The 13,507-nt window shown below is 38.0% G+C and overlaps 1 protein-coding gene across 1 annotated transcript; it reads right to left on the bottom strand.

Annotated features, from left to right (window-relative positions):
• Positions 1-1,827: 1,827 nt before the first annotated feature.
• ptger4 (prostaglandin E receptor 4) lies at positions 1,828-9,323 on the bottom strand. The gene is made up of 2 exons (XM_015377119.1): positions 8,352-9,323; positions 1,828-2,777 (listed from the first exon to the last, which is right to left on the bottom strand). The coding sequence occupies exons 1-2, from the start codon at positions 9,132-9,134 to the stop codon at positions 2,226-2,228; spliced, it is 1,335 nt and encodes a 444-aa protein (XP_015232605.1). The 5' UTR covers positions 9,135-9,323; the 3' UTR covers positions 1,828-2,225.
• Positions 9,324-13,507: the final 4,184 nt, after the last annotated feature.

The following is a 13,507-nucleotide window of genomic DNA, read 5'->3' as shown; positions in this document are numbered from 1 at the left end:
ATGCAGGCGAGGGTCATGCAAGTCATGGCATTGTATTTGTTCTGTTTTCTCATTATTTGTAATTATTCTCTACTAAAATGTATTGGGTGGAATCGGGGATCGTAACCATTAGTACGATAACAAAATACAGACCAGTAATTAGCAGGGAGAGCTAATGTGAAAGTAAACAAGTTTTCCACTGGTTCCTTGGGTTATTCTGCACAACTTTCTTATTGGCACGCCTTCCGCCTAACTAGATTTTTTGCTACATAGCCACAAAGCATAGCTCTACTTTCTATGAATTCTCCAACATTTTTAGTCCGATCAGCATGAAACTTGGTACAATATAGAGACAAAGTTTATCGAATTGAAAGAGGAGGGATTTCAAATGTTTAGAAATTGTTTAAGCCACATTAGGACAAACATTAAGCAAAAGCTAGCATAAAAGTAAAGCAAACATTTTTTGCTAAAATAAAAGTTAATTTAGTTTAACTTTTAAAAAATGTGTTGATTCCCCAACAATTTTTAAAGTAAATGGGATGAAGGATGGTTTGAGCCCATGTACTTGAGTCCAGAACAATATGACACTAGGGGGAAATTAATTCGTAGAGCTAGTATGGCTAAAGGGATTTTCACAAAACTTGGTAGTTATCTTCAGTATGTAACCTTGGACTTTTAAATATGGTAATTATTGATCAAATTGGGGGGGCTTATACGCAAAAATATACAGCTGACCTTTCACTTTTAAAAAAATTATTTTAAAATCAGTTGTGACATCTGGAATGTTGAAACTTGCAGAATATATTCTAATATTTTTTTTTAATACGTGTGATAAAATTTCATATATATTTCAAATATACTTATTCAAAATGGTATTTCTTTATGCTAGCAGCTTTATCTCCAAATTATTAGCACAAAATATCTTTATTATATTTTTGAATATTGATATTGAAAAATGCATTTTGATCAAAAACATTAAATAAGGCCGGGACACTCTTGGAACCTGTTCATAATTGTCTGCAATTCTAGTTTATGTTTGTTTCTGCTCCTTAGCTCTTTTAGTTCAATTGTGCCTATTTCCGCTCATTTGTTTCCTCTATTATATCAGCTTAGGGTTGTCAAACCCTCCATCTGAATAGTACAAACTGTAGCTCCTAGTTCCTGTTTCTAGCTGCTGTTACTTCACCTTTTTTGAGGTTAACAGTAAGAACACTTTCCAGGATATGAGAGGAGCCCCGGAATGTAGTCCAGGCGGACCTCATTATGCACCATAAAAAGTACATGAATGATACTTGTTACAATTGGCAATACAGCCTTCTGGAAATTAACTACAGAAAACAAAAATTACACAAAATAATGACCAGCTGAAGTTTTCCATTGATAACCCAGAACACATGAAGGTGTGTAAGAAACTTCATTTATGCTTTGGCTTCGGTGTCCTTTCAGATTTGCATTTTTCGGATGACCAATTATTTGCTGGATCGTTTGGTTTCTTGTCTTTCACTAGTGCCATGCAGATCCCCATGTCTATTCATTGTAATGCTCTATAAGTTAAGATCATCTCAAGCCAATTTTTTGTCTTGTTAAATTCTTTTAAACTCATCATGCCGTCAATATTTCAGTCTGCACCTTGACAGGTTAGGCCAATTTCATTAACTTTCAATAAAAAGTCCAAACTATGAAACTGAACATCAAGGTCGAAGGCACATTCAGTGGTCAAATTTTTCATAAAAAAAAAAAAAAAAAAAAATTATATATATATTTTTATCATAATTTAAATTAACCAAACTAATTAGTATTTTGGAAAAAATTCTGAACTAATTAAGATATATGTTAAGTGCATCGCTTTTCATCAATGCATAATCTACTTTGATGTGCAGATATAGTTTGACACTAGTCAGAGAGCTTAACAACAAAAGTGCTGAAATTAACTTTTAATATTTTATGTGAAACCCATTTATAAAAATCTGCAACATTTAGTGCCTCTTTATTGGAAGAATCCCATTTCCAAGCGGACTACTGTATTTGTTTCAATGAAGAATATGACACTTAGAATATTACAGACATCTTTTTTACAGGGGCAACAAAGCCAACAAAGCATCCATACTGTGAAGTCTATGTTCACTATAACAGCGTTTTACTTTCCACATGAGTGGGATAAACAAAATATCAGTTTATGATTTTAAACTTCCTCAGGTGGAGGAATAACTATAGCATCCTGCTCTGTTTCCCAATACAGAAAGGAGTCAGATGCATTTCTCCTCCGCCGTCTCTGTATTCAGCGTCACCCGGAGCGCCGGATCTTTTGTGCATGGCACTGTAGATAAACATGTAATGGTTTTAGTTTCGTCTTTGCTCTCAGAGGAGTAAGAGGCTTGTGAGTTTCGGACTGAGGAAGGTTGCGAATCACTCAGCTGGTCTTCCTTTGGAAGGTTTCCATCGTCTGGCTCAGTTTCCTTCGGCATGTAGAGAAAAGTCTGAGATATACTCCTGATTTCTTGTAGGTCGTTGGACACGAAGGAGGGAGAGTCCTGGCTGGATATGACTGAGGAAAGCTGATGAGCATCTGTACAGGGAAAGTTTCCTCGTCTCGGTTGCCTTCTTCTTGCTCCTATTTTACAAAACAGGCACTTGATTTTCTCAATAAGTTTAAGGAGAACAGCTTTACGCAGAAGGATGTAGATCCAGGGGTCTAGAATAGGGTTAAAGGAGGCGAAGCGAATTGAACGGAGGTCTGGGTTCTTTTCCAAGCGCTTCTCCACTGGAGTCTTATAAATCTGGTTCAGAAACACCTGAGCCTGTAACAGAGAAATATTAATTAAACACATTGAAGCTTCAGATTTTCTTGGATCTAGACAACCTTGTAAAAATATCCAACTTGTTCACATTATGTCACTTTAAAACCACATCTAAGCATTTTATTGGGAGAAGGCATATTTGTTAAGGTAAAGGAAAAAATTATCATTTAATTCCACATTTGTATTTAGTGGAGCAGTGGGTAGCACTGATGCCATGCAGCAAGAAGGTTCCGGTTTCAATTCCCGGCCTGGGGCCTGGGGTCATGGAGTTTGGATGTTCTCCCTGAGCATGCATGGGTTCTCTCAGGGTACTCTGGCTTCCTCCCACGGGCCAAAAACATGACTAAATTAGTTATTAGGTTAACTGGCTTCTCTAAATTCTCCTTGGGTGTGCGTGAATGGATGTTTGTCCTGTTTGTCTCTGTGTTGCCCTGCGATGGACTGGAAACCTGTCCAGGGTTTATTTACCCTGCCTCTCGCCCATAGACAGCTGGAGATGGGCACCTGCACCCCTCGCAACCCCGACTTGGGAAAAGCGGAGTCCGTTTGATGGATGGATAGATTTGCATTTATGCCCCATTATTTTAATACTTAGAAATAACTGACTTGAGCTGACAGTTATTTAGTAACCAGACTCAATCTATGTTTTAATTTCTTCTGTGAAGATCTCAACGGTTTTATGCTTAAATATATATTTGTGAACAAACAACATTATGAAGAAGGTAGACCCTAAGAAGTTAAAAGCAGGTATACCATCAGCTAATAGGAGCAAGGGTGCAGGCAGCAAACAGCTAAATTGTGCCTGAAAATGGCAGGGATATAAACTTTAAACAAATTAACAAAGAGAAAGTGTTGAGATCACACATATAGACATGTGCAAAATTATTTATTTATTTATTTATTTATTTTTTTTACAAAAAACCATTATCTAATAAAACCAACAACAACAACAAAAAAACTACTCCACAAAATTAAAGTGTGCCAGACCACCAGGGGTAATGGGCCATCAAGTGATATCAGACCAAACTATTACTAAAAGACAGAGGAAGCCCATGAGAATGTTGAAGGCAAGGATTAAGGATGGTGCTTTTTCTTTTATATCACTTGCAAACCATAATATTTTACAGTAGCGTAAAACAACATTTAAGTAGGTAAATATGCTGCAACTTTATCTGACTTGTGGTAGACATGTGGTAGACCCCATCCCCCTGTTGGTTTAAGACACTACTGTTTTGTAGCGAAGGTCTTCAGCATTATTATTACTTCATTTTTTTTGGTTGCAATATTTGTCTTTTGCAGAATTTTTCTTTTTTTTTTTTAGATCCATTTTGCCTATTGTGATGCATGCAGTCATATTCTGCCTGTCTCCACCTGTCAAACACCATAAGGGATAGGATATAAACAATCTCCAAAGCTTTGAACATTTCCCAGAGCTCTATTGATCCCATCATCTAAATATAATAACAGAATGACACAACTATAGACATACCTAAACTGTACAGGCCAGAGGTGTAGAGATCTAAAGTTTAAGGGAAGGATTCTGTCAACACAACAAACTTTCTAAGAGATCCACAAAACTTTCCTTGAAGGCACAGAGCCATGTTATTCGACATTTATTAAATCAAGACGGCATTAACTCACTTTTGTTGCATACAATCTTCTCAAGACAAATTACAGTATCCTGCTAACATAGTAGCTGTTATTTTTGTCTTTTAAGCTTTGTTTTTGCTCAGTTTGTTGGTAAATATAGACTTTCTGTGTATATTTATTATAACAACATCATTGTGACCGGGATTACGTCTCTGTGCATGCATACAATTGGTTGACAAGCGGAAGCAATGGAGACAAGCAAATATGAAATTCCCAGTGTAGTTGTGAAAAAAAGGAAGGTCCAAGTGTAAAAAGGCACAGAAGATGTTTGATTCAAAAGAGGATAAAACTTGAGTTGTGCTGGGAAACAGAGTGAATGTTGGAGTAAACTAAAGTTAGAACTAAAGCTCAGGAAGCATGTAGAAATCCCTGCGAAGTTGCCAGACACACTGAAAAAAGTGACTTTTTGGTGCAGTGAACTCTATTAGAGTATTTGTCATAATTTCTACTCTGTCTTTTTAAGCTTCATTAAAACCTAGAGTTTCTGAAGTAAAATTAAACTCTTTTTTTTATGTGTAATACCTGAATTTTGGGGTAAGAGTACATTTTATTTAGATTTCCTTATACTATTTAAATGTTTAAATTAATTTTTGGTTAATCTTAGTGGAAGGTTGCCTGTCATTAATGATTTTTATTTTTTTTGCCAAATAAGGTATATGTTGTTTTGAAAAACATAACAGATACCTTTATTCAAATATCTAGTAGATATTTTATTATTAATTGAGATGGGTAAGACAGTTTAAGCTGTTAATTTTTTATTTGGTTGATTTTGTTTCATTAATGTTGTAACTGCATTCTTAAAAGTCCACTAGTCTGGACGACTGGTTTAAATGTTCAAATTGCAGTGTTTCAGTGTGTAGCTTTGTAAGATCTTTTATCACATATTTGATAAGTTGGATGTGGTGTATATGAAATACTGTGTATTTTTTGTTTACAAGTCATATCAAACTTTTCTTTTTTTTCAGTACAAATTCTAACCATAATGCACTTTTACTATAAATTATATATTTGTACATGTTTTTTTTTTCATTTAAATAGAGGCATACATAATTTTTTACACCACTGCTCAAAGTTTAAGTGGCTGTTTCTGTTTTGACCCTCGTCCAGAAGTTGATTTTACCGTAATTGTGTAAGTTAAATATTCTTGATCTTACACACGAGTATATTTCTGTAAGGAATGTCGAAACTCTCAGTTTCATGCATATTTGAAAAGTACAATTCCAGTTAGAGGGCTGCTCAGTGGAGCAGTGGGTAGCACTGCCCCCTTGCAGCAAGAAGGTTCCGGGTTTGATTTCCAGCCCGGAGTCTTTCTGCTTGGAGTTTGCATGTTCTCCCTGTGCATGCATGGTTTCTCTCCGGGTGTTCTGGCTTCCTCCACCATTCCAAAAACATGACTACATTTTAGTGTGTGTTCATGAATGGTTTTTGTCCTATTGGTCTCTGTGTTGCCATAAAATTTTGAGTAAGTAAATGTTACCTTATATCTTCACAACTGTTATGTCTTATGGAACGTAGAATTCACTTGAAACTGGCAAGTGAGGGATACTTATATATTGCAGCGTTAAATTTTACTTAAATCATTTGCATGCAAACAGTATATTTAAAGTAAACCTTATGAGCTGTTTTTTTCAGTGCATGCTAATACACGTCCTCGCTAGTAGTGCTACTAGTGTTAGCAATGCAAAGGCATTACAGCACAGTCACAACTTCAGGACTTATTGAGTAGCTTTGCCTATGGCCACCATCTGGCTTTCTGGTAGTTCAGCAATACTGCCGGTAGATGGTAGATTATGTCAGCTCATCAGACCTGATGATGGGGTTCTATTTAGGATCAAAACACTATCAGGACAGACACTTTAATTGTATAGCTTATTTTATCATAATCAAATGAATTTTGTCCTTCTTCTTATAGGTACTGTATATAGCATGACGATGTTCCTTTAATGGAACAGTGGAATGAGGAAAGCCATGTAGGTCTAAGATGAGAGGTAACTATGATAATAACCTGTTGGAGGCGAAAAAACTGTTGAGACTCAGCAGAGATTCACCTTCCAATAGGGCTGCCTCACTAAATTCACAGCTATACTGGAATCATTTAGCTAAAAAAAAATGGAGGATGATCTTTTATTTCCGGGTGGATCATCTGGATAAGTGGTCCTCCTAATTGTCGCTCATTCTGGCGATATGTTTACGTAAGGCCGTCCTAACCCCAGTTAGCTATCTTTTTCTGTGGATGTGCATTTTCGGGCATATATCTGTGGTGAGCTAAGGTTTTAAACAGTCATTGAAGCTCACCTTTTTCACCGTAGTTCTTTGAAAATGGCTGAGGGTCATAAGAGAAAAACTGTCTACGAAGTGTATGAAAGAAAAGAAAGGCCTCAGAAGAGGCAGAGGAGAGGGACTTACATGACCATAGGGGCAAAAAGCAGTGATCATCTGTCCGAACGGTCAGTTAACTGAGTTTGCTAAAAAAGTTCACAGTATAGTCCCTGCAGTGTGTGGACACAGTAAGCTTGTATGAGCTTAAGAACGGCAAATTTTAAACAGGGTGTGCACGAGGAGAAATGGGCTTGTGAGTGCTCTTGCACGTGCCTTTTTCCTTAAGATGGAGAGGGTGAGTCTTTTAAAAAAAAAACTCCACAATACCTTTAATGTCCACTTATGTAGTTGCAGTGAAAGGTAGCTATACAAAGTATTGATCCAGAGAGGGTAAACTAAAATGCTATATTTGGTCCACTTCTAATCAACAACAGCAAAGATTATTACAAGATTTCTTATCATTAACATATGCTGATGGAAAACTAGGGCTGCAACTCACAATTTTTTTGCAAATCGATTAATCTGTTGATTAATTTTTCGATTAACCAATTACTAATCAGACAACCAAAGCTTTTTTACTAAATTAAACCAGGTGAACCTAAAATGTTTCCACCTAAGGAGTTCTGGATTGAATATACTGACAAATGAAAAAAAAAAAAAGTATGTATTTTATATGCAAAATGTTGACATTTCTTTTAGAATTTTTATACAATTACTGCTCTAAGTTGGTTAATCGGTCAACTAAAGGCATAATTTACAGTCTCTCTACTCCATTAACGATTAATCGATTACTAGATTATTTAACAATTATTTCAATAGATTAAATACGATACATTTTTTCAGTCCTATGGCAAACTACTTCATATTTTGTGTCCAAAAATCCATTTCAGTCACTTTATAACTTGTTTCATAATATAAATTAGTTGACTGATCACAACTCATTGAAGCTCAATGCAGATAAAACAGAATTTGTTATTTTTTAACCTAAAAACTCAGGCTTGGAGATAAAGACTCAATGCTAGATAAGGTTAAACATAAGGCCGTGTTTACTTAGTGTTCAGCCATCGATACTAAATGAGAGGTGGAAGAATTTAGTTTCAACTTCCTGAATATTAGATGTGCACAAACTCTGGGGCTTTCTTGAATCAAGACGGAAACCAATACAGTCTTCTGCACTCTTTTCCTAAAGCGCAAAGACCACCCATCAGTTTCTTCCATTCTTCCTTCTGATGCAGTGTCCAAGTTTAATTGTTGTACAATTATGTTTAAATGTATTAAATCTTGCCGTTATAAATGTATTTTATTGGAAAACACCTTGAATTACCATGTGTCTAGTGCATTACATACAGCGGAAGCTTGCATTTTGATCGGTTGTAAAAGTTTGGAATGATAATTAAAAAAAAGAAGTGATCTACACATAATTAGGGAACCTTAATAGTGTTTGTAGATACATAAAAAGCCCAATGAATGTACAGACAGTCTGCTATGCAAATCCAACTACAGATGCAGACTCTGCATCTGTAGTTGGATTTGAGAAACTCCTCATGATTTAATCACTGGAAACAGCAGTGCGCAATGGTGCGTAATGTTTATAAGCATACTTACTACAAGTGGTATGGAACAGATGAGCACCACCGCCGATGTGGCAATGAGCAGAATGACCATCTGTATCTCCGCGCCTGCCAGATGCCCGAAGCTGCGCGCTCTCCTCCGCTGTTCGGCGTTGCGCGCCGCGTCGTTCCCCAGCGACATCCTGCGCACGAAGCGCCGGTGCATCCGGATCAGAGCGCCGCACACCAGCACGTTGCAGATGACTGTAGCGAGAATGAGAAGCGAACTGAACCCCGCATACATGTAAGAATAGACGGCATCGCTGGTCTTGTTGCTCCGCCACTCTAAAAAGCACCAGGTCTCCGGGTACTGCTTCTTCACCTGTCCAAAGCCGACTATCGGCAGAGCGCAGAAGAGCGCGTTGGAGATGTAGATGGCCATCAACGTCAGTCCGGCCAGCTTCTGGTCCACGTAGTCGTTGTAGAAGTAGGCATGATTTATGGCTACGTATCTCTCCACAGACATGGCACAAATGATGCTGAGCCCCGCCAGGGAGAAGAAGAGCAAAGTGAAACCAAAGTATTGGCAAAGCGGGTCATCTCCCGGCCACGACCCCTTCACGTATATGGCGATGGTGACCGGGCTGGCCAGCAGCGTGCCGAGAAGGTCCGTCACCGCCAGGCCACACACCAGCGTGTAAAACGTGCTCTCCTTCTGCTTTCTACGAGTTTTACACAGAACAACGATGGCGATGACATTTCCAACCACTCCGAATATGAACATAATGGACGGAATGGTCGGGACCCTGCCAACCCTGGTCACCTTCGTGTCATTCATCTTTGCTTCAAAACGCGCTTCGCCTCTGAGCTGAGAACTCCTGTTATGGCCAGTATTTCCAGTCCGAAACACCAAACTGATTTGCTGAATACAGCACGAAGTGCATTGTCAAAAGACAAAAGGTGTTTGCAACTCATCTAAAAACTTTCTCAATTCTAAACTATCAGGGTAGAGCAGGCTGCAGTCAGTGAGACACAGAGGTAAATGGAACCAAGAGACACCAGTGGGTCCAGTTGTAATATAGCTCTGCCTACCAGCTTCCTGGAAAGTTCAGCCCCTCCCCTCTATTTCAATTTACCTCATCAGTTGTGTTCAGCACCACAGGAGACCTTGGACTCCTGATGAGTTTAACCAAACTCTTAAAAAGAACTATGCGCAACACCCGCAATTATGTTTTAATCTCCTTAGAACTGATTTTTAACATCCAATGTCAACATCTTGGTTGCAAAAAAAAAAAAAAACAACCCAAGCACCTTTTTAGTACACTACATTTTTTTTCAGTAGAAAAAAATGTTACCCAAAGATCATTGATCAGTGGCACCCTCTTAATTCATTTATTAGATTTCTACTATTGAAAGGAAATCAGAGTATTTAATTTATCTGTGGCTTCCTGTTTTTCTGGGGTTAAAGTCAAAGGGGGAAAGGGTACATAAGGTCTAATTCAAATATTAAACAGTGGTAAGCACAGACTTTTTGAAGGGCAGGGGCAGAAAGAAAAAAAAAGGGCAAATATAGCACATCCTCACTACTGTACAGGGCACTTTAACACATGTTTTGGCTCAAAAGGGGGCACTTTAACATGTGTTTCGGCTCCTGAGAGGACACTTTACCAAGCCTTTTGGTTTCAGACTTTAGTGTACATTTTGGCTCCAGATGGGGAACTTTAGAACGTTTTGACTCCCAAAGGGGTTCTTAAGCATATATTTTGGCTCCCAAGGGTGCACTTTGGCATGAATTTTGGTTTCGAAGAGGTCACTTTAGCAGATGTTTTGGCGTCTGAGGGGGCAATGTTACATGCTTTTTGGTTCTCAAAAGGTCACTTTATCCTGTGTTTTGGCTCCTAAGGTAGCACTTTAAAAAGGGGATTAGCATGCCTTTTGGCTCTACAGATGGCACTTGGCAATGCATTTTTCAACAATTGGGGCACAAGGTGTGGGGGAGTCCAAGTATAATATGATAATACAAAAAATATATAACGTACAATTGGATAATTAAATGTCCCATTATATAGAATTCCCTGTGAATTAATAAAAAAATGTATTTCATTAAAAATTAATACAAATATTTCACTAAATTTTAATGTTAATATAAAGTGATATAATTGTACATTTTTAGAGGGTCACCAGTCTGTGGCACTGTTATTGTTGGGTTCATGCGTTGAAAAGTTTGGGAACCCTCGCTCTAGGTAATAAGGCTTATTCACTGATGAATCCAATTCTTTCAGGTTATTAAAGGCTGTTACAGTGGGGGTGGAGGTTTGACAGGACCCAAATGCAGACACAAACACTCGAGGTGGATACTTGAAGGTTTAATAACGAGAGTTCAACAGAAGCAAAAATCCAAAAATGCTGAAAACCAGGAATACTCACAAGACAAATTAATGACGACAAACCAGCAAAGAGTGACTGAACAGGAGAAAATTATATGGGAGAGAGAAACAAAGACCAGGCTAATTAGCAGATTGGGAGCAGTTGTGAACAAAGGAGGCAAGAAGGGAGCTATAGGGAAAAGGAGACTGACACAAGAGGGCAAACAGGAAATATCTAAGAACTCAAATACAATCAAAAATACCTAGAACACAAGAATTGAAATAAGACCAATCAAAATTTAAAATAAAACTTGGACAAAACCATGACAAAGGCAAGTTTTTGAGTACCGAGTACGATATGTTGACCTGGGAAATCCGTTTAGGTGATATTTACAGGTTCAACTCCTTCTGGCCAGTAAATTTAGCACCAAACGTGTAACTTACGAGATCAGAAGAAGAGCTGCAACCTCCACATGCTTTCTGAGACCCTTGGCTTCCTTCTATACTATCGTTCGAAAACCTGACTGATGTTCACCCATCTTTAGTTTTTTTTTTTTTTTTTTATTTCTTCTTGGCTTGATCCTAAAAATTCCATTTTCTAACCTCTAGCACAAACATACTAGGATTTGGCAATGCCTGGGTTCCACCTTATTCCCACTGGTGAAGAATCCTTTCCTTTTAAACATTTTACATCAGACCCAGACGTAAATATTTATATATTTTGATGTTACTGTATGCAATGTTGCTTTAAGTAATATGTGTGTGGTTGTGTGTTAGATAGGCCTCCAGTAAGGTTAGAAAAAAGATGTATAGACTGAAAACCTAAAATTTCCTTCATCACTCGGCAAGAGCTAAAAAAAATTATGTAATGTGATATTATCTTCCAAATACAGCTTAAATAAAGAACATATCATATTCACTGCACTTCATTACTAGGATATCTGCCATGTATATAAGGTAAATATATACACATGTCAGATATCCTACTAGTTTTATTATCATAAGCAGCATAGCTCACAGGCTGTTTCTCTGATTTCTTATTAAGAACACTGTATGAGGACATTAGAATTCAGTCTGCTGTACTGCAAATAAACACAATGTTCTTTAGAAAGACCATAATAAGCCTGCATCTCTGACATAATAACTACCCTCATTATGATATTTCAACACAGGTCAGTGTGGATTGTTTCTTATAAAAATCACAAATTTATCCAATGCAAAGACTGGATTAGTTCACCACAAAGAACAGAAAAATACACTTTATGTTTTAGAAAAAATTTTGTTATAAAAATCAGGAATCAACCACTATTTGTGTGGATGAAGAGCAAAAGGGCAGATATTTTACAGTGTAAAAATAAGACACGTTTTCTCACTCTGCCTCCAATGTTTCATGTTGCAAGTCAGTTCTAAAAAAAAATCCATAGCTGCTAAGTGCCAAAATAAAAAGAGACATTTGTTTGAGCTTTTTTTAATCTATTAGTTAGTTTATATCAGCTCCGTATTTGAGAAACTTGCCTATTTAAATGGTTGGATGTTGTGGGTATCCCTCCACAAGCCTCTTACACGAATTACAGTAGATGGAGCTTTGGCTCTTTCCTCCTTGTGTATTTGAGTCAGGTTACATATTTTCAGCATTAAAACATTAAGAAATGTTTTCTGAGCTGAATACCAGCTTGTGTGAGTTTATGTTGGCTAGTCTTAAACACTGACTACAGTCCTTAAGGCCCTTAACTAGGTAGTATACTTTGGATCACTGTCCAAATGGAAGACCCAATAGTTTCCAAACTTGAACTTCTTGGCTGATGTTTTGATGCTTCAATATCTTCATATTATATTTGTTCTTTATTATGCCATTTACTTTATAAAGTGCACCACGTCTGCTAATTCAAAAAACACCACAATGCAATGCTCTTGGCACTGATGACTGGCCTGATTACTCATTTCATTCACCTGCCTAGCTCCACCCTTTCTCATTACCGTTCCTCTGACCCACCAGCTCCAGCCTCTGTTTAACCAACCCTCAACCAGTCATTAATGTCAGATTATTTAAGCATTGGGTGAGAGCTCTCTAGCGTATTTGAGTGTTTCTGATTACCTTATCCTGACCTGTTCTGCCTCTTGACCTCTGAGCCTGCCTGTCCCCATTCTGATCTATTTGCCTGACCTGTACTCTGACTCCTGCTGGATTCTGCCTGTGTACCGAACCTGGAACTTATTCCTGATCTCTGATTCCCCTTCGGCACCGCTTTGGATCTCTGACCTCCTGGCCTGGACTCCTGAGCACGTCCTCGACACGGCTTTGGCTTCGCCCTCTGGATTATCCTGCCTTCCTCCGTCTGCTCGGTTCTGATCTCCTGCCTGTTCTCTGCTCTCAAGGACTTAAACGTCTTGGACTCTCTGGGCAGCCCCCACAGCGTTTTGTTTGGCAGCCGAAACGGTAGAGCCAACCTCGTCCTCTGGACACTGACTGAACTTTAAGACCAGGTTAGTGACTCACACATTCATTATCATCCTCCGCATAGCTTTTCACAGCAGATCTGTTTTCTTAATAAATTAATTAATAATTATTTTTTTGAGAAATCTGTCTGTCTGCTTCAACCCTGTTTTAACCCCCCCATCTAAATGGTTGACATATGTAGACAATGTTGGGTTGGCAGATTGTATTCAATTTTAAGTATGTTACTGTATTATTATGCCACATGCAGGTAGTTTTATCTCATCCAGCATGGCAGCATAAAAAGACAGCGGTCAAGTGACTGCATGACCTCTCCCCCTTCCTCTTCACCCTTTTCACCTCAGACTTCAGCTATTGCTCTGAGTCCTGCCACCTTCAGAAGTTTTCTGA

This window comes from Cyprinodon variegatus, unplaced genomic scaffold, assembly GCF_000732505.1.
Source record: "Cyprinodon variegatus isolate N-32 unplaced genomic scaffold, C_variegatus-1.0 Scaffold147, whole genome shotgun sequence".
Taxonomy (NCBI): Eukaryota; Metazoa; Chordata; class Actinopteri; order Cyprinodontiformes; family Cyprinodontidae; genus Cyprinodon; species Cyprinodon variegatus.
The sequence above is the reverse complement of the archived record's forward strand: the minus strand, read 5'-3'. Positions and strand labels throughout refer to the sequence as shown.